Genomic DNA, 24,275 nt, shown 5'->3' on the forward strand with positions numbered 1-24,275 from the left:
ACGGCATGCCAAAGAGAGATGAGCCATTGGCCTGATAGCTGCCAGCTGACCTTGGGAAGAGAGCCAAGACTGACAGGAAGCCCTGAGACCAGCCCTATGCCAGCCTGCAGCTGAGAGTGGGAAGAAACTGGGCCCATGGAGCCTTGAGAGGAAGAGGAAGCCCAGAGCAGAAGGCTGAAACCTGGTGGAGATTGCCTGCTGTCTTGCTTCAACACTTGGCAGCTGACTTTGGTGAGAAAGTAACTTTTTAAAATATATATATTTATTTCTCTCTCCCCACCCCCTCATTGTTTCCACTTGCTGTGTCTGTTCATCTTGTTTCTTTAGGAGGCACCAGAAATGGAACCAGGACCTCTGATGTGGGAGGGAGGTGCCTAATTGCTTAAGCCACCTGTTTCCCTCCTTTGTTGTTGTGTCTCTCATTATGTTTTCCCTCGTGTCTCTTATTGCATCATCTTGTCACACCAGCTCACCGTCCTGCTCATCCTCTTTAGGAGGCATAGGGACCCTCTGCTCCCTGCTTTGTTTTGTCTTACTATGATTTTCTTCTTGTGTCTCTTTTGCATCATCTTGTCAGCTTGCCATGCCTTCCTGTCATGCCGGCTTGCTGCCTTCTTTAGGAGGCACTGGAACTGAACCGTGGACCTCCCATATAGTAGGCAGGAGCCCAATTGCTTGAGCCACATCTGCTTCCTGAGAAAGTACCCTGAGTTGAACTTTCCACGGCCTTGGGACTGTAAGCTTTTGCCCCAAATAGATACCCTTTATGAAAGCCAACAGATTTCTGATATTTTGCACCGGCACCCCTTTGTCAGACTAATACTTTTTTTTTTTTTTTAAGATTTTTAATTTATTTACCTTTTTAAAAATTTATCCCTTCTCCCCCAGTGGTTCTCCCGTCTTTCTGCTCATTGTTTGCTCACCTCCTCCAGGATGCACCAGGAACTGAACCTGGGACCTCCCACATGAGAGGCAAGTGCACAATAGCCTGAGTCACATCAGCTCCTTCTGGGCAGTGGCATTTGTTGACCTGTGGCATCTGCTCATTGCTGCAGGGTGGTGGCATGTGCTCGTCTTCTTTTTAGGAGGCACTGGGACCGAAATCTGGGACCTCCCATGTGGTAGGCGAGCACCCAACTGGTTGAGCCACACTCACTTCCCAATATGAAATCTTTTAATTAGAATTGAGTGGGTGTATACTTAGTGAAGAACCCCAAGGCCAAACTCCACAAATAATAAAAATTAAAGGTTTTAACTTATCCAGAATTTTGACATGCATGTTCATCAATTTTTCTCCTAAAAAGAGGAAAATATAAATGCTCTTCTGTAGGTCCATTTCTCATCCTCTCAATAACACTTTTATTTTGATTAATACTGATAATTATATTGACTTTTTTTGTCTTTACTCATTTTTTTAATATTACATTCAAAAAATGAGGTCCCCATATATATTGACTTTTTAATGGCTATATAATGACCTATTAAGGGAATGTGCCTTAACAAATCCTTAACCTATGGATGTACATTCAAACTATCCCTAATATATATTTTTCCTAATATTATTTTAATTATCAAAATTGTTGTGGTTAATAGAAAAATTTAAAACTAATGATTAGAACTGGAATCGCTGGATTGAAGAGAATGAAAAAGTTAAATTGGAGCGCTAATTCCACGTTGCCCTCCAAGAAGACGGTAGACTATATTCTCTAATACCCCAGCCCACCTCGCCTGCAAACTAATATTTCTTAAGTGTTTATTTTTAAAAATTTGAGAACGATGCCAAGCAGGTCAAGAGCATTATCTCATTATTTAATCACTTTAGTCACCTTTCTTTTCTTAAGGAAATATTCGCATATATATGAAGCCTCACCCCTTTCCTTTCCCTCCTAATGTAGCTAAGTTTCCAGGCTCATGAAGGCACCGAGCTACACTGAGCCCAGCCGCTGGCTCAGCCTCAACAGTCTCTGACCATCCTCCCTAGACCGGCCTTACCCATTTTCCCACCCTCCGCGTCTCATTCCAAAGCTTGACAAGGAATCGAAATGATCAGTGCTTTGGGTCACCGCGTGACCTCCGCTTGTCCACTAACGTCTCGGTTTCTACCTTCTACCTTGCTGGTTCCCCATAGACGCCTCTAGCAGAAGTTCTCCAGGCTCTTCTCCACCCGTACGGATACCGGACTTCCTCTAAGATGGCCGGGCCCATGATACGCCTTCTTAGTGCAGTCATGTGCACAGAGGGCGCTGCCATCTTTTTTTTCTTTCTTTCCCAGCCGGCTCAACAGCAAGCAGCCCACACCCTGTTGGGTTTGGAAAGGCTCCGGCCTCTGAAAACATAGCACAACGCCACTGGCCGTCTCTTGCAACCGGAAAAGGAAGGCAGTGGGGTGCCCAAAAGTGATTTACATTTTCCCCTACCGGCCTGAGCCGTAGCTGCCGTTGATGGCCGCACGTCAGAAAGGCCGAGTACGGCGTAGCCTAGTCTTGAAGTCGGACTTCCGGAAACTCTACGCGACCCGCGTCGGACGCCGTAGTCCAGGCCCCAAAAGCGTTTCCAGCGGCCGCCGCGGAGGGCTTCCGATGGAGAAAGGAAGTCCGAATCCGTTTTGAAAGTGTATTCAACGTTGAAAGTAGCTACCAGGAGAGTCTTGAGAGGGTCAGGTGAGTCGGGTTCTCGGCGTGGGTTCGGGATACGGAGCTGTGGGTGTGAGAGACCGCGTTGCAGGGGTTTCCTTTGCTGCATTCACTGGGAATCCGGGCTTTAGGGATGGGCCCCTTAGCGGTCAATGATTGAGGGCCAAGATCTATTATCGCTGGAGGCTCCAACTGTCGGGTTTGGTGTCACCAATACTCTGTGAGTAACTCTGCTTGTGGTGCTCAGTGATTTTAAAATGCGGTGGAAAATATGTATCAGTGAACGGTGTTCTTCCACCAGGTTCGTGATTAACTGTCAGGTAAAGAGAAGTCAGAATAATAAGGTTTGTCAGTGAAAAAGGGTCATTGGGGTAACTTTCAGTTTTATTTTGAAGTCAGGTTTTTTTTCTTCTTTTTTTCCTGGGAGTCTAGTGTGTGTCTGTATTTGAGAAGCTTGAGGAGGCTGGGGTTCTGGAGGGTGGATGGGGTGAGGCTCCAATCTTGACTACTGGAACAGACTTGCTGAAGGCTGCTGCCTTAGTTTGCCAAAGGACTGCGCATGCAAAGTACCAGAAATGGGTCGGCTTTTTTATTTGGGGTAAAAGCTTACAGTTCCAAGGCCATGAAATGTCCAAGTCAAGGCATCAAGAGAGATGCTTTCTCACCAAAGTCAGCTACTGTTGATCCTGGAATGCTGCCCTGCCACGAAGCAAGGTGGGAGATCTTTGTCTTCCCCTCCAGAATCTACTGTTTCTCAGAGCTCATTTGTGTGAACCATGCATAGGGCTTGCCTCTTACAAGACCCCCTCTCTCAAGGTCTGCTTTCTTCCAGAGTTCACCTGTGAGCTATCAGGCATATGGCTAATCTCTCCCTGGGCCCCAGTTCTTTGAGCGAGTCAGGGCTTCTTTCTTTCCTTGAGCTCAGCTATTGGTGAACCTGTACAGTCCTTTCTCTCACCTTGCAGGATCAAAAATGGCAGCTCCCATTCCCTGTGTGTTTCTGTTTATATCAGACCCAGCAAGAGGGCAGACACCCAAGCTGACTTAGGCCTCATTGACGTAGTCCAGTCTGAAGGCCCCACACCCACTGGAATGGATTAGTTCAAAAACAATCTTTTAATCTTTTTCTTTTGCTGATTCACCAGATTCACACTGCCACAGATACATTCCCTGAGCTGATCTAAATCCAGCTGTTTTGTCTTTCTTGTCATCACTCTTAGCATTGTCTTCCTGAAACTAAAATAGTAAGAACTGCTGACATGCTTACTATTAAAGATGAGTTTTTTCTTCTTCCCTCCATGTTTGCTGTGGCTTTTTCTTTGACATTACCTTTCAGATTCATTTTGACACAAGTTAAAGTGTCTCTATTCCACTAATTTCTGGTCAGCAATGAAAACTTTATTATTATTATTATTTTTTAAAGATTTATTTATTTATTTTAATTCCCCCGCCTCCCCTGGTTCTGTTCTCTGTGTCTATTTGCTGCGTCTTGTTTCTTTTGTCCACTTCTGTTGTCGCCAGCAGCATGGGAAGTGTGGGCGGTGCCATTCCTGGGCAGGCTGCACTTTCTTTCGTGCTGGGTGGCTCTCCTTACGGGGCGCACTCCTTGCACGTGGGGCTCCCCTATGCGGGGGACACCCCTGCGTGGTACGGCACTCTTTGCGCGCATCAGCACTGTGCATGGGCCTACTGACGCGGGTCAAGGAGGCCCGGGGTTTGAACCGCGGACCTTCCATGTGGTAGACAGATGCCCTAACCACTGGGCCAAGTCCGTTTCCCTATATTTATTTATTTATTTATCTTTTTATGCTACTGTCACATTTGGGATAATTGGTATAAACATAGGTTTCATTTGATTTTATCAATTCATTTCTCATCACAAACATAGTTCCACAGTATTATTTTTTTAGTATGCAATATTTTATGTTTTCTTACTGGCTGCAGTGGTATCACATCAGGTGGTTAAACCAGTAACATGGTGACTAGAGTCACATTAAATATATGCTTTAAATTGGATAGAATTGACTTATATGGTATTTTGGATTGTACTTTTCAGTAACACATTATGATTCTCTGATTACCCAAATTGTCTCATCCCCACCCCAAGATTTATTTTGCCTTTTATGTATGACCCAGACATGTTGGTTACATTTCTTCCTATGTGGTTTATATGTTTTTGCCTTTAAAAAAAATTTCCTTGTTTCTGAATTTTGTACTGTAAAAGGGCAGTTCATTGCTTTTGAATACTGAAAGTTTTAGTGGATTCCTTTGTTTTTCAGATGAGCAGTTATTTCTTCATATAATTTTGGCTCAACTAAGTGGCAGGAACAAACCTATTTTTTAATAGTGAGTCTACCCATTTGTCATATAATTGGCGCAAGTCTTTCTCAGGGATGTTGTGAAATTAGGTAAACTAATGCATCTAATTTTTTTTTTTTTAATATGCCAGCATATAAATGTTTCTCTTTGTACAGCTTTATCTGTTCCTCACAAGTTTCATATGTAATATTTTCTATATCATTCAATGTATTTGTTTTCTATTGCTGTGTAACAAATAAGCACAGACAACAGTTTAAAACAACACACATTTATTATTTCACAGTTTCTCTAGGTCAGAGGTTTGGTCGTGACTTAGTTTGGTCTTCTGTTAAGAGTTTTACAAGGCTGTGATGACAGTGTTAGCCAGGCTGCATTCTCATTTGGAGGCTGAACTGGGCAAGGGTTCACTTCCAAAAGGGGAGGCAATTATACAAGGAAGTGGTAATCTTAAAATTCTGCCTATCACATTCAATTTAAAGAATTTTTTTTTTTTTTTTTTTTTTTTTTTTTAAAGATTTATTTATTTTATTTAATTTCTCCCCCTCCCCCGGTTGTCTGTTCTTGGTGTCAATTTGCTGCGTCTTGTTTCTTTGTCGGCTTCTGTTGTCGTCAGCGGCACGGGAAGTGTGGGCGGCACCATTCCTGGGCAGGCTGCTCTTTCTTTTCACGCTGGGCGGCTTTCCTCACAGGCGCACTCCTTGCGCGTGGGGCTCCCCCACGCGGGGGACACCCTTGCGTGGCACGGCACTCCTTGCGCGCATCAGCACTGCGCATGGGCCAGCTCCACACGGGTCAAGGAGGCCCGGGGTCTGAACCGCGGACCTCCCATATGGTAGACGGACGCCCTAACCACTGGGCCAAAGTCCGTTTCCCAAGAATTTTCTAATTTCCATTTTTTTTCTTTGACTTCTTGGTTACTTAATGTAATTAATAATTTTTAAACATATGGAAATTTCGCAGTTTTGTGTTTGTTATTGATTTCTAGCTTAATTGCATGACAATTGAACATGCCCTTTATGGTTTCAGTCCTTTAAAATGAGTTGTGACTTTCCTTCTGGCCAAACATATGGTCAGTATTTGGGGAAGTTTTGCATATATATATTTGGGGAAAAATGTTTGTGTATAGGTAGATATATCTTGTTGATGGGTGCCAAACTCTATTCGTGGCTCTTAAGTCGTGTTTGCTGATCATATAGTGAACATATTCTTTATAATTAAGTTTTGTTTGCTTATTCTATCAGTAAATAAGAAAGTTACATTAAAATTTCCTACTACAAATGTGAATTTCCAATTTCCCATTGTGACTTTTGGCTTTATGTATTTTAAGTTTATATAATTAATTGTTAGATGGTCCTAGTGAGAATGTTTTATCCTTACGAAGCATACCTCTACCCTGTTATTTTTTCCTCACCATACTCTTTCTTTTGCTTAATGTTTTCATATTATATCTTTTACCATCCTTTCAATCTTTATGTATTCTTGTGTTTTGTATGTAGAAATAATGAGAAGCAAAAGGTGATTTTATCTTCCCACAGAGATTTTATTTTCTTTTGTTTCTCCCATGTGCTTGAGTCCTACCAGTCCAGGTTCACAGTAACCCAGTTTTAGGGATTGAGACTTCTCTGGCTCATGCAGTGATTGTCTTAGTAAGTCAAGCCAAAGGACTGATGTTTCTAGAACCCCTCCCTTTGGCATATCTTGGACTCTTAACATACATTCCTTTAACCCTGTGAGTGTGGCACAATCACAGCTCAGGCTCTAACTCAATTCTTCTGTTATTGGTAGACACCCAATGGGAAAAGAAGCACAAATGAAAGTCTCACTTCTCTGAATCTGATTTTTTCCCAGATCTCAGTCCAGTAATTTTTCAGTATTTCTTAGGCTTGCTGATGACTCCAGGTTAACTTTTGTTCAGCTTTTTCAGTCATGTTCAACAAAGTCCCTCTGCATTAATTTTTGCTTTCTTTTCTTCTGTAGGGGGTTCACTTTTTTTTTTTTTTTAATTTTTATTCCCCCCCCCCCCCCCCCCAAGATGGTTCCTTCATCTGTCTGCTCATTGTCTGCTCGTCTTCTTTAGGAGGCACCAGAAACTGAACCCTGGGCCTCCTTTGTGAGAGGCAAGTGCCCAACTGCTTGAGCCACTTCTGCTCCCTGCTGGTTGCGGCAGTTACAGTGGTTGCAACGGTAGCAGCATCTGCTGGTTGCGCATCTGCTCATTGCTGCATCTACCCATCTTCTTTAGGAGACACTGGGAACCTGACCCAGGTCCTCCCATGTGGGAGGTGGGCACCCAACTTCTTGAGCCACACTCTCTCACATTTATCATTTCTAATAAATATTTAAGTTATTTTCCCTTCTCATATTCCAGTATAACAAATTCTGATATATTGTTTTTTTCATTGCCATTTAGTATTACATAATTCAGAATTTTCATTTTTGTTGTCTTTTTAAGCATTTTTCAAATTTTTTTTTTAAGATTTATTTTTTTGTTTCTCCCCCCTCATTTTGCACTTGCTATCTGCTCTCTCTGTCCATTCACTGTGTGCTGTTCTATGTCTGCTTGTCTGCTCTTTTAGGAACCAATTCTGGGACCTTCTGGAATGGGAGAGAGGTGCTTAATCTCGTGCACTACCTCCCTTCACCAGGAGGCCCTGGGAATGGAATCCTGGACCTCCTGTACGGTAGACAGGAGAGTAATCACTTGAGCCACATCTGCTTCCCTTTTAAGTGTTTTTGAAAATTTCTAGATATACAGGTTTTTGTTTCTATTTCAATCTGTTGCATTTTTCTCTAACATGATTTGTAATTTCATTTCATTGTGATCAGTGAACAAGCTTCTTTTAGTTTTTTTTTAGGAAATTTTAAAAAACATTTCTTTTTCCCCCTTCCCCTCCCCCTTCCTCCTCCCTTGCCCTGCTGTTTTTGCTGTCTGTATCCTTTTGCTTTGTGATCTTCTGTATCTATTTGTCTTTTTGTCTTTTCATCTTTCTCCTCTAGGATTCACCAGGATTCAATCCTGGGGACCTCTAATGTGGAGAGAGGTTCCCTGTCAATTGTGCTACCTCAGTTCTCGGTCTCTCCTGCGCTTCACCTTGACTGTCCTCTCCGTCTCTCTTTTGTTGCATCATCATCTTGCTGCATGACTCACTTGCACAGGCGCTGGCTCACCATGTGGGCACTCAGCTTTCTGCGTGGTCACTCAGCTTGCTGTGCGGGCACTAGCTCACCATGCGGGCACTTGGCTCACCACATGGGCACTCACGCAGCCACTGACTCGCCGTATGGGCACTGGCTCACCACACGGGCACTCACATGGGCACTCAGCTTGCCGTGTGGGCACTTGGCTCACAGCATGTGCACTTGACTTGGCATGGGGGCACTGACTCACCATACAGACAGGCTTTCTCTTCTTTTTTAGCAGGAGGCCCCAGGGATCGAACCCAGGTCCTCCCATGTGGTAGGTGGAGGCCTTATCACTTGAGCCACATCTGCTTCCCTCCTTTTAATATTGATCTTTGAAATATGTGAAAATTTCTTCTATGGCCTATTTTTCTCTATAGAGCTTTATATATGCTATTATGTATATTCTGGAAAGGATTTTGTCCCTTCCAGGATAAAACAGGAGTTATTCCATTGAATCAAGTGTGAATAATTGTTAAAAGTCAGTGGGAAATGCTGTCATTTCTTGGGCCATGAGCGCTCAAGGACAGAGAGTATTGAAATTTGGATGTGGCTCAGATACTGTGTTCACATCCAGTTGCACATGAATAATCCTGCATCCAAGTTTCATACCTTTTCTCTTGGGCTGCTGCTTTAAGAACATAGATCTGTTATTATTCTTGGTGCTCTGAGTGAAATTACCCCACAGTTAGAAACAGAAAGGAAATGCATATACATGGAGGTCAAAGAACAATTGTTGCAGGGCTTTATGGGTTTGGGGATTTAGGAAAGCTACTAAGAAATTGTCTTGGAAAGATTTTAGCCACAAGGAATGGAAGCAAAACCTTAAGATAACCCTGCTGAGTTTAAAACCTTATCTTAAGAGTCCTTCTTGGCCCTCCTCTTTCATTGTTCTAATGCTTTGGAACACAGTGACTTCTGACTCCCTGGAATTAAGGCAGACTTCTTAGGTGAAGGGCATAGTCTTCCAGGAGACTGCCCTCACACTTCAGATGCCAGCCACAAGTTTGGGAATTCCCAGGACTGCCCTCCCTTAAAACCAACTAGCTACAAATTCAGGGATTCCCACCGCCTCCTCAGGTTTTATTATTCACCAGAACAACTCACAGAACTCAGCAAAGTGCTATTGTAGGATCATAATTTTATCATAAATAAAAGGATACAAATAAGAACCAGACAAAAGAGAGACACATAGGGCAAGATCTGGGAGGGATCCTGGTGGGAAGCTTTTCTTGTCCTTGGAGTCAGAGTGAGGACGGATCACACCCTCCCAGCCAAGACATGTGGCAAGACTCAAGGAATCCTGCTAACCAGGGAAGTTCACAGGAGCTTTGTCTCCAGAGTTTTTGTTGGGGCTCCATCACATAGGTTTAATTGAGTCATTAGCCATGGTGGCTGAATGTTGAGCTTAGTCTCTAGTCCCCCTTCCCTCTTCACAGCTGCTGTCATGTGGCTCAGAGCCCCAAGCCTCTGATCCTATTGTTGGGGTTTCCGGCATGACCAGGCCCCACTCTGCCTTGTTGCTGGCCACACCCTGAGTCAAATCAGTCATGTAAACTATCAGTTGTGTTTTAGGGTGCCAAATGTGAATAAAAATGGCACCCAGAAGCTGAGACAAAGGCCAGACCTTTTTTGGGTAAAGTTAATTCTTCGCTATACAGAAATTTCATGGCAAGGCCTGCTACTTTTGCAGCCCTGTGTGTATAGAAGTACACACTGTGTGTGTACTGAGTGTTCTAAGTACTGTTTCCAGAAGTCCACTGTGTGCATTGTGGCCATATGCTACCTGCAACTCCGACAAGGTTGGAGGCCCCAGGGAATGCACTGCTTAAAGTGAATTTGGGGAAGTGGATCTGGTTCAAGCAGTTGGCGATTGGGCTCCTGTCTACCATATGGGAGGTACAGGGTTCGATTCTTGGGGACTCCTGGTGAAGGCAAGCTGGCCTACATGGTGAGCTGGCCCGAGCAGAGAGCTGGTGTAGCAAGATGATGCAACAAAAAGAGACACAGAGGAGAGACAATAAGAGACAACAGCAGACCAGGGAGCTGAGATGGCGCAAGGTGGCAAGGTCCCAGGATCGGTTCCCAGTGCCGCCTAAAGAGAGGACAAGCAGACACAGAAGATTGCACAGGCAAATGGACACAGAGAGCAGACAATGGGGTGGGATGGGGATGGGGAAATAAAGAAATAAGTAAATCTTAAAAAAAAATAAAGTGAATTTGCTTTTCAGCCCTTAGGATCAAGGGAAGCAAGGAGAGAGATTTTCCAGGAGCAGGGGAGTCATCATTTCTGGAAATACCCGTGACTGAGATCTGGGACCTGAGAACTCTGACCAGAACTTCAGGGCCGATCTAGAAGAGTCGAAAGACAAATCCCAGTTACTGGCCATTTTCAAAGAGCACAAGATGACCAAGGCCCAAGTGAGTTTTCACATATTTATACATTTATTTCCCCTTTTGCTGTCCTGTTGTGTTTGTGCAAGCTCATAAGAATTGATTTGATTCACTGGGAAATAGACATTTTTAGCATGGCCAGCCCCCAACCTAAAACTCAGGCCAGGCCCACCCTGAGTCATTTCATGAGCACAGACTGTCAGGTGTGATCTGGGGGCCCAGGAATAACAGGACACTCCTGGCACCCCAGAAATTCCCTGGCCTCAGTGGTCTTCTCACACACGCAGGCTCTGCTGAAGACCTAAGGGTTCTTCTGCAGAGCTCTCCCTATGAAGCATTCTCCTCTCTCATGCTCTGCCCTGGGAACTTTAGCTTACTTGGGCTACCTGAACTTTGAGCTCTTAGCTCTAGGCTGTTTGGGTTCCTTCTCCCTGAACTGCCCACTGGTGGCACTTCTCTTTTTCTCAGAGATCACTGTCCTGTGCTGCCCATTATCCAGTCAGTTTGAGGTTGTTTGAGGTAAATTTAATCCGTTTCTCTGTACTAGCCAGATAGAGAAGTCAAAAGCAGGTTTTTTCTTTAATACCCAGCAATTCTTACAGTGATTTACCTGATTCTTATTCTCTGAGCATTTTCACCCTTTAATATACATTTCTCAGCAAAGTAATTTAGAAATTTAAAAGGAGATATAGGGAATTAATTCTTTTTAATTTCTGAAGGCTCTTTTGTAGTCTCTGATTGCTTTCCCATGGTATCCTCTTCTTGTTTAATGGATGAAATATAGTCCTGAATTTATCTGAGAATATTAATTTGTTTTCTATTAATTTTGTTTTCTTTACATAGGATTATCTTTTTTTCTGGGCTTATTTTTTTTTTTTGATTGTCTTGGCATTTCACTTTACGCACTCCTCATATTTCACCTTTTGGTGTCTTTCATGTTTAATTATGACATAAAAAATATAAGAATATTGTCGCCAGAATTTAAAGATAAGGCAGAAAAAAGAAGTGAACTAATTTCATTTATGAATGACAGTATAAAGATGCTAAACAAAATATTAGAAAACAGTAATCCAGTCACACACTACTTTTTTCTTTTCTTTTTTTTTGAGGTATGGGGTCGGGGATTATACAGGACCTCATATGTGGGAAGCCGATACTCAACTACTGAGCCACATTGGCTCCCCTGAGTTGGTTTTTTCATTTGTTTGCTTGTTGTTTATTTTTGTTTTTAGGAGGCACTGGGGACTGAACCTGGGACCTCCCAGGTGGAAGCAGGTGTTCAACTGCTTGAGCCACATCTTTTTCTTTTCTTTCTGTTTTTTTTAAGGTTTTATTTAACCGCCGCCCCCCCACCCCCCGTTGTCTGCTCTCGTGTCCATTCACTGTGTGTTCTTCTGTGTTCTCTTGCATTCTTGGTGGCACCGGGAATCTGTGTCTCTCTTTGTTTTTGTCAGCTCTCCATGTGTGTGGTGCCACTCCTGGGCAGGCTGCGCTTTTTTCACACGGTGGCGCGGGGCATGTTACTTGTGCGTGGGGCTCCGCTACATGGGGGACACCCCTGCGTGGCATGGTACTCCTTGCACATGGCAGCGCTGCGTGTGGGCCAGCTTACCACACGGGTCAGGAGGTCCTGGGTTTGAACTCTGGACCTCCCGTATGGTAGACAGACGATCGATCAGTTGAGCCACGTCTGCTTTCCTCTTTTTTTTTAAGTTGGTACTGGGGATTGAACCTGGGACCTTGTTTGTGGGAAACAGGTGCTCAACTACTTTAGCTACACCCACTCCCAAAACACTGCATTTTATTTTATTTTTCTTATCCCCCCCCCAGTCCCCTCAGTTGTCTCTTCTCTGTGTCCATTCGCTATGTGTTCTTCTGTGTCTGTTATGTTCTCTTTAGGAGGCTCTGGGAACCCATCCTGGGACCTTCTGGAGTGGAAGAGAGGTGATCATTCTCTTGTGCCACCTCAGCTCCCTTGTCTACTGCATCTCATATTGTCTCTTCTCTGTGTCTCTTTTTTGTTGCATCATCTTGCTGCATCAGCTCTCCATGTGGGCAGCTCCACTTCTGGGCAGTCTGCTCTTCTGCTCGGGGGCTGCACTTCTTGCCCAGGGGGCACCCCTGAGCAGGACAACACTCCTTCCGCACAACCGCACTCCATGTGGGCCAGCTCGCTACACGGGCCAGGAGGCCCTGGGTATCGAACCCTAGACCTCCTATACGGTAGGCAGAAACTCCATCCGTTGAGCCATATCTGCTTCCCTATTACGTTTTAAAAATCACCGTGACTAGGAGGAATTCAGAAAAAGCCTACAGATATCATGGCCACTTTTCATATTTTTGGCTTTCCGAAATCTGAATCCCCTGATTATTTTTGGGGACTTCCCCACCTCAAGAGTTTTCGTAAGAGTCAGAGTCCACACCTAGTCAGAGAAACCAAAATGAGACATAAGACATGTTCTCAACATTCCCTGATGTTTGTATTTGGGTGTGAGGCCTAAACTTAGCCAAATAAGTACACTCACTCTTGACACTGAATTAAGCAGTGAAGAAAAGAACTGGGAATAGCAGAGTATTAACTACAACTTTCACAGGTCAACCTTCAGTCTCCAGCAGCACCAGTGCCTGTAGGTAAGAGGCTGCATCCTTGCCCAGTGCCCATGGCAGGTGATTCAAGTAAGGGTGTTCAATGTAAGGAACTCTAGTGATATAATTGACTACGCCAGTGTTTCTCAATGGAAGGGAGGCAGTGGGTACAATGACATTTTAGCATAAAAAGTCTTCCTTATGTGGGACTGTCCTATACCTTGCAGGATATATTACATCCTTGGTCCCTGACCATTAAATACCAGTAGGGACCCACCCGCACAAATTTCTGTATACCTCTTTGATATGCCTCCTGATCTCCCATTTGGAAATCACTGTAAGTATGTTAACAGATTAATATTACAGTCTTTTGCTAACATGCGTAAATGTTAAAAGGCATTTAATAAAAATTCAGAATATGTTCCTGATTAAAATAAATGTTCCTCAATATGTATTTCTTATATGTAAATTCTGTACTGTGATAACATGCACTACATACCAGTATGAAAGTTAGAATCAAGCCTAATGAAAAAAACATTAAAAACACACTCCATAAAAGTCATTAACAAGACACAGATGCCCAGACACCACATTGTTTGGAAATACTAGCCAAGAAAAGAGACAGAAACAAGAAGATGTAATTTTTTTTTTACAAATCAATTTTATTGATACATATTAATAAAACAGAAATCCATTCAAAGTGTACAATGAATGGTATTCAGTATAATCACATAGTTGTACATTTATCACTTCAATCATTTTTAGAGTATTTTCATTATTCCAGGGAAAATGTTATAATAATACTAAAAAAGACCAAATGGACAAATAAAACTCATAACCTCTTAAACTTTCTTTGAAGAAGATACAAATTTTGAAAAAAAGAGGTAAAATTTTCTGTACTTACAAGTTATGTTGCTGTGTACATGGAAAAATACAATGATTTTGATTGAAAGTTGTTTTTCCTCAGCTCTTTAAAGATATTTTACCACTTTTTCTGACTTCTATTGTTGCTGTTGAGACATAAGCTGACAATAAATTATATTTTTATTCCTTTGTTAGATTTTTATTGTCTTTTTCCTTTGGATATTTTTGAAATTTCCCTTTAAGTTTTGGTACTTTACAGTTTTAGTTTCATGTGTCTAGGAGTGGATCTCTTTTTCTTGATCCTACTTGGGTTTGTTGGGTTTCCTGATTCTGACAAATTATCTGCCCTTGCATCTTTGGGTATTACGTTCCCTTCTGAGACCCTGAATAGCTCTGGGTCCAACATTCTCACTCTTTCATGTAAGTTAACCTCATTTTTGTATTTTTCAGTCTTGCCTTTTGTATTTCAGAATTCTATAGCTCATGAGTTCTCTCTCAGTTATTTTTTTTGAAGATTAATTTTTTATTTCTCTCTCCTTCCTCCCCGCCCCGTTGTCTGCTCTCTGTGTCCATTCACTATGTGTTCTTCCTTGTCCACTTGCATTCTTGTCAGCAGCACCAGGAATCTGTGTCTCTTTTTTCATTGCATCATCTTGCTGCATCAGCTCTCCATGTGTGCGGCGCCACTCCTGGGTGGGCTGCACTTTTTTCGCACGGGGTGGTTCTCCTTGTGCGCAGGGGACACCGCTGTGTAGCATGGTGCTCCTTGTGCGCGGCAGCACTATGCGTGGGCCAGTTTGCCGTACGAGCCAGGGGGCCCAGGGTTCAAACCCTGGACCTCCTATATGATAGGTGGATGCTCTATCAGTTGAGCCACATCCGCTTCCCAGCATTTTTTTTTTTTATTCATTTTTTAAAAAATATTACATTTGAAAAATATGAGGTCCCCATTAACCCCCACCGCCCCCACCCCACCACTCCCCCCACAGTAACACTCTCCCCCATCATCATGACACATCCAATGCACCTGGTGAGTACATCTCTGGGCATCGCTGCACCCCATGGCCAGTGGTCCACACCATAGCCCACACTCTCCCACATTCCATCCAGTGGGCCCAGCATGATGTTTTAATGACCACTTTTTATAATTGTTTTATAACTGAATTGTTGCATGAATAGATGACTGAATTACTGGAGCAGGATGTTTTCAGTAAGATTTTCCTGACTTCCACAATATACCATGTGTATTTACATACACAGAGAAAGCCTACACAGTAGAAACAATTTGAATAGATCTCTTAAAAATCATCAAATAGGAACAATCACCTCAGATTAAAGAAGGATTTATTACTACAGGGATCACTGTCATTTGACGATGTGGCTGTGCAGTTCACCTGGGAGGAGTGGCAGCTGCTGGGCCCTGCTCAGAAGGACCTGTACCGGAACGTGATGCTGGAGAACTATAGCAACCTGGTGTCACTGGGTGAGGACAGCTCCCCTGTGTCACTTGAGGGTGCCCAGTCAGTGCGTCTTTTATTTCTCAATTGTCTGATGATTTTGGGGGTCTCTGAAGTACTCAATGATAGTATCCAGGGGTCATCAACTTTTTCCGTGGAGTCCTAGAGAGTAAATATTTTAGGCTTTATGAGCCCTGTACAATATCTGTCACATATTTTTCTTGCACTTTTTTTTTTACAGTTCTTTAAAAATGTGAAAACCATTCTTAGTTCTGAGTTGGGCCATACTTTGCTGACCCCTATATAAGACTTGAATGTTATAAGTGATAGATTCCTAGTCCCCTCTCTGATCCCCAGAGAGAATGTTTTCCCTACGCTTAAGAGAAAGCTCTTTTCTTTTTCAAAGTGCAGTTGCACAAGCTGTAAAAGGTAACATTTAACAACGTTCAAATAAATTTGTCCAATTATTTCCGTAATTTTCCACGAACAGGGTATCAAGCTACAAAACCAGTTGGAATCTGCAAGTTGGAGAAAGGAGACAGGCCATGGACAGTAAAGGAAGAAATCCATGGTCAGAGCTCTCCAGGTGAGTGAGAACCATCCAGATGGAAGAGAAGAGAAGTCAACTGCTAGTTGACTTGTGAAGGCCTCATACCTTTGAAATAGCATTGAGGGAGACTTACCTTAAAGTTCTAGAACTTCTGTAGGCATCTAGATACCTAAATATTGCTTCTGGTTATTACTGTCCCTATGTTGGTATTTAGAGGAAAGTATACTCCTCCAGTCTCACCTCTGGATCTGATCCTGACTTATTTCATCTAGGATCTTGTTTTAATTTTGCTTAGGTTTTTTTTTTTTTTTTTTTTTCCATTTGAGGAATTGTAGATCTTTCCCTTCTTTGTCTCCTGCCATAGTATCATGGCTTGCTCCTTCCACTCTCCTTGCTTTGGAAATCCAGTCTTCCACGCCTCTCTTAAAGAGAGAACTTTGAATCCATCACTGACTTCTGACCACTGTACCTTCCTGCCTTGCTGGGTAATTTTGATTCCCTTCAGAATATCCAGCTCCACCTTAGATGTGTGTCTACATGGTAACCTGGTCTCTTTAAATGTGCACTTAATCTGCTTCCTTGGGTTTTCTTTGTTTCTACTGTCATGTTTCTCATTCCCAAGGTCATATTTCTCATTTTCTTCCCTATTCTCAAATTGCAATTCTCTTGAAAGTTTCATTTGGAAGGAAGTCTGATTTAGACTTCCATATTGACATCTTTTTCAGTATTATCTAGTCTGCACTCTACTAGTATATTCGTCTCTAGGGCAGCTCCCCTGTGACAGCCCCTTCCTTTATCCTCAGTGTGAGAAACTGGAATTCTCTTATTTCCACAATAACCCCTTTTCACCACTCTCTCTATTTAAGTTCTTCTGTACTATTATACATTCTATATCTTGCCTGCCCTGGAGTTTCCTTGACTTTCCCTATCTTCGGAGCTCTTTTACTGAAGGTCTCTGCTGTTCCTCTTATTTTTCAATTAGAAAGGAACTTGTCCAAATTCCTCATTCTGGATGCATAAATATGACAACTGTATAATTGAGGAGCTGGATATATAGATATATCATTCTTTCAACTTGTCTGTATATTTGCAAATTTTCATAATAAAATATCAGGGAGAAAGAGCAATTAGTAATGTCTGTTTCTGAATGAATTATAGCTCCCAGATGAACTGAAATAAAACAGAGTTCATCCAAATAAAAAATCAAACAAACAGGCGAACAAAAAACACATTCTTGGATTCCACCTGAATCAACCATAAAGCCATGCGTGCTTTTTTTCTCATTTCTAGGTGTATTTTCGATATTAGATCTTTCTCATGGTTCATCTCAAACTCTGCTCCTGAATTAATTTCCTTAGTCTAACAGGTCCTAGTTAACCCTGTTACCAACATATGAAATTTAAATCTCTCTGCTATTAAGGACCTCCAAAATAAGGTATCGTCTTGCTTTCAGAGGCTTTTCTCTCTATTCCCTCAACTCAATCAGCTTCATTTAAACCAATCTCTACACATGAGATTTCTTCATACATTCATTCATTCAACTAGTATTTTTAGTACCTATTATGTGCCATTATATGCCTTGCTTTACATTCCGGAGCTCTAGCAGAGGATAAGTAGTTCTCAAACAACGTGCATTCTTATTGGAAGAGGTACACAGATCGACAAATGTGTATATTTTTCTGGTGATAATAAGTATTGTGAAGAACAATAAAGGGGGATAATGTGTGTCAGGCAGTGGGGGGCCTGATGCTTTATATACCATGCTCAAGAAGTGCCTCCTGCTCTTAGAAGATGGCATTTGAGCAGATAGCTGAGTGCAGGGAAGGAGCTGGCCACGTGTAGGTCTTGGAAGTGTCCTGGCAGAGGCAGGTCTGGAGGCAAGGATGTGCTTGGCACTCTGTGTGACGGAGCAGAATGATCAAGAGGAGTGGTAGGAAAAGAGGTCAGAAAGGCACTAGGTCATGTAGGGCCTTGGCAGACCATTTTAAGGACTTGGAAATTTTTTCAGAATGAGATGAAAACTACTGGATGATTTTGAGCAGAAGAGTGACACAATCTGGCTCATGTGTTATAAGGAGTGTTTAGCCTGAGATTGAAGCATAGATATGGGTGGATGTGGGTACAGATAGGTGGCCAGCTGGGGGGCTATTACAGTAGTCCAGTAGAGATGATGTCAGCTTGGTCTTGTGTGGGAGCAGCAGTAGCTGTGGGAAGAGTCAAACTTGTGATGCCTTTAAAATCTTGAGCTGACAGAAATAGCAGTTTACTGAGTGAGGTTGGGTAGATGGGCAGAGAAAAGTTGTGCTTTTTGTTTTTTAATAGTCCAAAGCAAAAAGCACATAAGACTTTTTTGAATAAAATAAATGGAGTTCAAGGAACAGAAATGTAAAATAAAAATGTTTAAGATGAATGTGGGAGAATGTTTAGCCGGTTGGCCTGAAACAGCAAGCTCTCAGAGGCCATTGTAGATGGTATTTAATGGGAACCTAGTGGAATGGAAGTAGTATATACACTTTGCCATGCTTATAACTCTGGATGATAGTGATAAAGTGTTGGCTTTTGTTTGGGTCTTCTCTCTCTCTAGGCAACATTTGCCTTTTACCTGGATTTTTCCTGATGGTTTTACAGGTGGTTCTAAGATAAACGGAAGATTAAACAGCCAAGTTCCTTGATCCAGAATAAGGAATGTGATCCATTAGAATCCCTTCATTGATAGGTGCCAGATCTATGGCAATCAAGACATAAATGCAGAGCTCAGGGAGAATCCAGTAGTATTATTGGTAAGAAGAGAGTTTGGGGAATGAAATGGGAGAAAGCCAGCTCTTATAGTCTGTATAGTTTCAGTATTTATGGAGCCTGATTGAAGAAGGTGGCAGTTAAGCAGCACTCTGTTCCTGAGGAAGGATAGGTGGTTCCCTGGTTTCATTTAACAATCCACATGGATCATTCTTAGAATATACATCTCAGGTAGATAGAAAGTTGAAGCATTGACTACAGGAGTTTTTCCTGAACGCACAATTGGCACTTTAGGAAAATTAACCTGGTGGCAATATACAGAATAATGAATAGAGACTAGATTCAGGAGTAGGATGACAGAGGAGAAATTGCTTTCTGACCTGTCTCCCAGAATTTGTTCTAAGTAAATACCTCTGCTACTTGTTTTCCCAGTCATTAGCCACTTTTTTTTTTCCTTCTGGAAGGGCCTTCTTTATTATCTGAGTCTCGCTACCTCCTATAGCTCTGAGAGTTGGAATGAGTAAAACTTGGGCATGGGCCATTCTTCTTTTTATTTTTTTACTCTCCCAAAGAGATCTCATCTAGTCATCTCTCTTTAATTATATTTCCATACTGACAACTCCCAAACTTCTCTCCAGATCACTTTCTCTGAGTGGGATTTTCATGTCTGCACTTAGATATCTAATAATGATCTTGAAGTGTTTATTCTCCAAAGTATACGCCTGGTTTTCTCTATATTCCAAAGCTTTCTTTCTAATATTCTCCAACAGATGCCCAGGTATAAGCCAAATACCTAAGAAATGTCTTTCGTTCCTCCCTTTCACTCACACCCCATTTCGATTTCATCATTGAATCTTGTCTTTTCTTTCTCCTACATGTACTCAAGTTTATCTGTTTTCTACTTCTCTGTTGTGGAGACCAGTTCACTATTATCTCTTGCCTGGATTACTATACTGATTTCCTGTTTTCTGTATCTTGTTTATTTTTCCCTCTCTGCCATCAGTTTTTCCACATACAGGAATCTTCTGGAAATATAAATCAGACCTTGCCACTCCACCTTTGCAAAACTCAGGCCTGCCACTGGTCATAGAATCAAATCCACCTTCCTTTTACTGGGTGGACACGAACTGACTTCTCTCTATCTTTTCAACATCAACTCTTCCTTCCTCCACCAAGCTTTTTCCATTTGGGACCTACTGGCTGCCTTTATTTCTGGCCCACACATTTCCCGTCTCGGCCTTTTTTCTGCTGTTGTATCTGATGGAACCCTTCTTCTTCTGCTTCACATGGAGTTGCTTATTCTTGGTAGTGTTGTGGATCAACTTTCTCATAGGTAATTACCTATTTAAAACTGGCCAACTCTCATCACACTATCTTATCCTTTACACCACTTGTCACAGTCTGCAACTGTCTTGTTTTTTGTTTTTTGTTTTTTCTTTTTTTTGCTTGTTTTTACCTAGTGGAATTCAGAGAATGTATCTTTCTTTACCTGTGTTCCAAATACCATTATGTAAGAGACATTTAATAAATATTGGTGGGATAAATGGATACATCTCCTGCTATGCTGATTCAGGTGTCCTTCTAACTTACTTTATCTTGTGTTGTGCAGCACATTTCTGTTTCTTTTTTAATTTTTTTTTTTTTTGCCAATTTTTGGAAGGCTCTATTTGGAAAGCAGCCAAACTTTATTAATTAGGAATTAGCTACCATTGCTTCAAGCAACTATTTTTGTCTATGTTTTGCTTTCATTTCATTGTGTTTTAATTTATTTTCATCTTTTCTAGAAGTCAGGAAAATTGATGAGCATATGCAGTGGCCCTTGGAAAACCAAAACAACCTTAAAAGTATGGAAAGAGACCATGACCATAAACATAACTCATCTGAAAATATTTTTCATGTCTGCAGAAATCATGTTACTTTAAAGCAAAGCCATGATAAACTTAGCATATATGGAAAAACATTGAACTCTAATTCATATTTAGTTAACCAGAATAGAAGTGCAGTGAAGAACCTTGATGAGTTTCATAGATGTGAGAAATCATTATTTCATACTAAGCAACAGAAAAGTTATACCGGAATTAAATACAAAAAATATGGAAACACCATCAATCATTCACAACTCATTACACATCAGACTGAAAAAGGAAAGAAACACCATGAATGTATGGAATGTGGGAAAGCCTTTGTGAGAAAGTCTCTGCTCACTAAGCATCAAAGGACTCATACAAGAAAGAAACTTCACAGATGCAATATATGTGAGGAAACTTTCTCTAGAAAGTTTCAGCTCAATGCACATCTGAGAACTCATAGAAGAGAGAAACCATATAAATGCATTAAGTGTGGTAAAGCCTTCAGTAAGAAAGCAGAACTCACTATGCATCAGCAAACTGAAAGAGGAGTAAAGCCCCATGGATGCAGTGAGTGTGGGAAAGCTTTCTCCAGGAAGTCACAACTCATTGCCCATCAGAAAATTCATACAGGAGAGAAACCATATATATGCAGTCATTGTGGAAAAGGCTTCATCCAGAAGGGTAATCTCCTTATACATCAGCGAATTCATACTGGAGAGAAGCCCTATGGATGCAACGAATGTGGGAAAGCCTTCAGTCATAAATCACGCCTCATTGCACACCAGCGATTTCACACAGGAGAGTCTCCCTATGTATGCAATGAGTGTGGAAAAGCCTGCTCTCAGAAGTCGAATCTGATTAGTCATCAAAGAACTCACACAGGAGAGAAGCCCTATGAATGTAGCGAATGTGGGAAAGGCTACTCCACAAAGTCAATACTCAGTAGACATCAGAGAATCCATACAGGAGAGAAACCCTATGGATGCAGTGACTGTGGGAAAGCCTTTTCCCGTAAGTCATGCCTCATTAAACACAAAGGAACTCATGCAAGAGAGAAATGTATAGATTCAGTTAAGGATGAAAATTCTTCCTCAGGGAATCACAGTGCATTATGTGTCAGAGATCCCATAAAAGAGGAAAATTCTATGAAAACAGTGACTATGGAACTGCCTTCTGTGGCGAGCCAAGCATCATTAACAATCCTGGCTGACAGGAATGTAGTCCTTGTGGGACAGCCTGTTGCCAGATGTGCACCATCAGGAGAATTTGCACAAGAGAGAAATGATGTGAATGCAGTAAATGTGTTAGTGCCTTCAGTTATCAATTATGTCTTATTTTATGTCACAGGAAACACATAGGGAAAAATTTGATCGTTAATGTGGATAAACTTGTGATAAAGTTTTTTTTGGGGGGGTGTGGCACAGTAAAATTTGTCTTTATGATTTACATAGAGTAATCAAGTACTCAAAAGAACAAACTGTCAAAACGGCCCTCTGTAGCTTAGGAAATGACTAGTCCCAGTTCCATCATACAGTGTTCATTCAGCTTAGAAAAGAGTTTCTTTTCATTGGGTTTAATCTGTGTGTTTTTTTTTCAGTCCCCAATGCTTGCACATTTGAGAACAGACATTTTTGCTATTTTGTTATCATCAAGCACAAAATGGTTACCAATTCCTAGGAAATAAAACCAACAAAAAAGTCCTGTGATTATAGAGCACATTTCTATAGAACCAAATTTGAGAAGCTTATTACAGTTTGATACAGTTAGTTTCCAGATCTACATGTGAAACATGAAACGATATTGTTAAGTTACATTTATCTTTGTATTCAGGTTTAATTTGTTTTTAGGTAATTACCACACTTTTTTTGTGCAAGGGTTCCATTGAATTCTTTGGTTTTGAACATTATAGCTCTATTTAACCTAAGTATGAATCAATAAAAATAAATGGAATTTCAAAAGGTAAAATTGCAATTATCACTTCAGTGTATGTGGCCCACTGGGGTGATACTGCTATTATTGCTTTGCTTCTATTATCCTGGAAATCAAGTAACATTGGAAGATATGCCTCATTAAATACCTGCAGCTTTTTTTTTTTTTAGATTTTTTTATTATTTATTTCTCTCCCCTTTCTCCTGCCCCCAGTTGTCTGCTCTGTGTCCATTTGCTGTGTGTTCTGTGTCTGCTTGTATTCTTTTTTTATTGTTTTTTAAAGGTTTATTTATTTTTCTCTCCTTCCCCCCAATCCCCGCCCCAATTGTCTGTTTCTGTGTCTATTTGCTGCGTCGTCTTTGTCTGCTTCTGTTGTCAGCGGCACCAGAATCTGTGTTCTTTTTGTTGTGTCATCTTGCTGCGTCAGCTCTCCGGGTGTGCAGCGCCGTTCCTGGGCAGGCTGCACTTTCTTTCGCACTGGGTGGCTCTCCTTAAGGGGTGCACTCCTTGCACGTGGGGCTCCCCTACGCGGGGACACCCCTGCGTGGCAGGGCACTCCTTGTGCACATCAGCACTGCACATGGGCCAGCTCTACATGGGTCAAGGAGGCCCAGGGTTTGAACCGCAGACCTCCTATGTGGTAGGTGGACGCCCTAACCACTGGGCCAAGTCCTCTTCCCTGCTTGTATTCTTATCAGCAGTACTGGCAATCTGTGTCTCTTTTTGTTGCATCATCTTGCTGTGTCAGCTCTCCGTGTGTGCAGCGCCACTCCTGGGCAGTCTGCACTTTTCGCTCGGGGCGGCTCTCCTTATGAGGCGCACTCCTTGTGTGTGGAGCTCCCCTACGCACAGATACCCTTGTGTGGCATGACACTCCTTGTGCGCATCAGCACTGCCCATGGGCCAGCACACCACATGGGTCAGGAGGCCCTGGGTTTGAACCCTGGGCCTTCCATGTGGTAGATGGATGCTCTATCAGTTGAGCCAAATCTGCTTCCCCCTGCGGCTCTTAGTAGGTTATATTGAAGCGAGCTTGACTTCAAAATCTTTGCCAATTCATATAGGAAAGAAATTTTAGGAAAGCAGTTGTGTTGAGGGACCACAAGAGTACTCTCAGGGTTGTTGAGTCATTTGAAGGGTATGCAAAACTCATAAAAGCTGTTATATTCACAGATACTGTTTATTACAATGGAAAGATACTGATTAGGGAAGGAGATGTGGTTCAAGCAGTTGAGGTCCTACCTCAAGAGGTCCAGGTTCAGTTCCCGGTGCCATCTAAAGATGAGCAAGACAGCTGACAGCAATGAGATGATACAAGGAGATACAACAAGCAGGGAGCAGAGGTGGAGGTGACTCAGTCATTGGGTTCCTCCCACAGGGTAGGTCCTACGTTGGTTCCCGGCACCTCCTAAAAAGACGAGCACACAATAAATAGACACAGAGCAGACAGCGAGTGCAAAACTGCAGGAAGGGAGAAATCTTAAAAAAAACACCCAAAAAACATTAAATCAGCAAAGGTAAAGGAAGCATAGAGCAGAATCCAGGAGCGAGCAGGCACAAGCTTCAAGTTGTCCTCATACAGAGCACTTGATTAGGCAATGACGTGTGACAACAGGGACAAAATATTGCCAACCCAGGCAGTTCACCTGAGCCTTGGTGTCCAATCATGACCGACTTGGGGATCAGTCATGTAGGCATGGAGCACCCATGTAACTGACCTTAGCTACTTGGTCTCCCACCTCACCAGAGGTCGAACTGTGGCTCAAATATCCAGGCA

General features: G+C 42.2%; 1 protein-coding gene and 1 long non-coding RNA gene across 5 annotated transcripts in view; one reads left to right on the forward strand and one right to left on the reverse strand.

Annotated features, from left to right (window-relative positions):
• Positions 1 to 253: 253 nt before the first annotated feature.
• On the forward strand, positions 254 to 22,667 carry LOC131272945 (zinc finger protein 350-like). Of its 4 annotated transcripts, XM_071209601.1 has the most exons (6): positions 254 to 972; positions 1,896 to 2,660; positions 10,364 to 10,553; positions 15,333 to 15,459; positions 15,924 to 16,019; positions 20,504 to 22,667. In XM_071209601.1, the coding sequence occupies exons 3-6, from the start codon at positions 10,539 to 10,541 to the stop codon at positions 21,925 to 21,927; spliced, it is 1,662 nt and encodes a 553-aa protein (XP_071065702.1). In that variant the 5' UTR covers positions 254 to 972; positions 1,896 to 2,660; positions 10,364 to 10,538; the 3' UTR covers positions 21,928 to 22,667. The 4 variants fall into 4 exon arrangements, with proteins under 4 accessions (XP_071065702.1, XP_071065701.1, XP_071065703.1 ...); XM_071209600.1 differs by having other exon boundaries at positions 254 to 2,660; XM_071209602.1 differs by having other exon boundaries at positions 254 to 2,660; positions 20,507 to 22,667.
• The window catches only part of LOC131274219 (uncharacterized), a 92,740-nt gene continuing 91,118 nt past the window's right edge, over positions 22,654 to 24,275 (reverse strand). The window contains exon 2 of the long non-coding RNA XR_009181416.1: positions 22,654 to 23,906. This is a non-coding gene — a long non-coding RNA (uncharacterized lncRNA). The remainder of the gene's footprint in view (positions 23,907 to 24,275) is intronic.

Source organism: Dasypus novemcinctus, chromosome 18 (assembly GCF_030445035.2).
Source record: "Dasypus novemcinctus isolate mDasNov1 chromosome 18, mDasNov1.1.hap2, whole genome shotgun sequence".
NCBI classification, from domain to species: Eukaryota; Metazoa; Chordata; class Mammalia; order Cingulata; family Dasypodidae; genus Dasypus; species Dasypus novemcinctus.

Excerpts from the sequence above, each read along its gene's own strand:
- LOC131272945 (XM_071209600.1), top strand. Across the intron at positions 15,460-15,923 it reads TAGCAACCTGGTGTCACTGG|GGTATCAAGCTACAAAACCA; the intron begins GTGAGGACAGCT and ends TTCCACGAACAG. Across the intron at positions 16,020-20,503 it reads CCATGGTCAGAGCTCTCCAG|AAGTCAGGAAAATTGATGAG; the intron begins GTGAGTGAGAAC and ends CATCTTTTCTAG.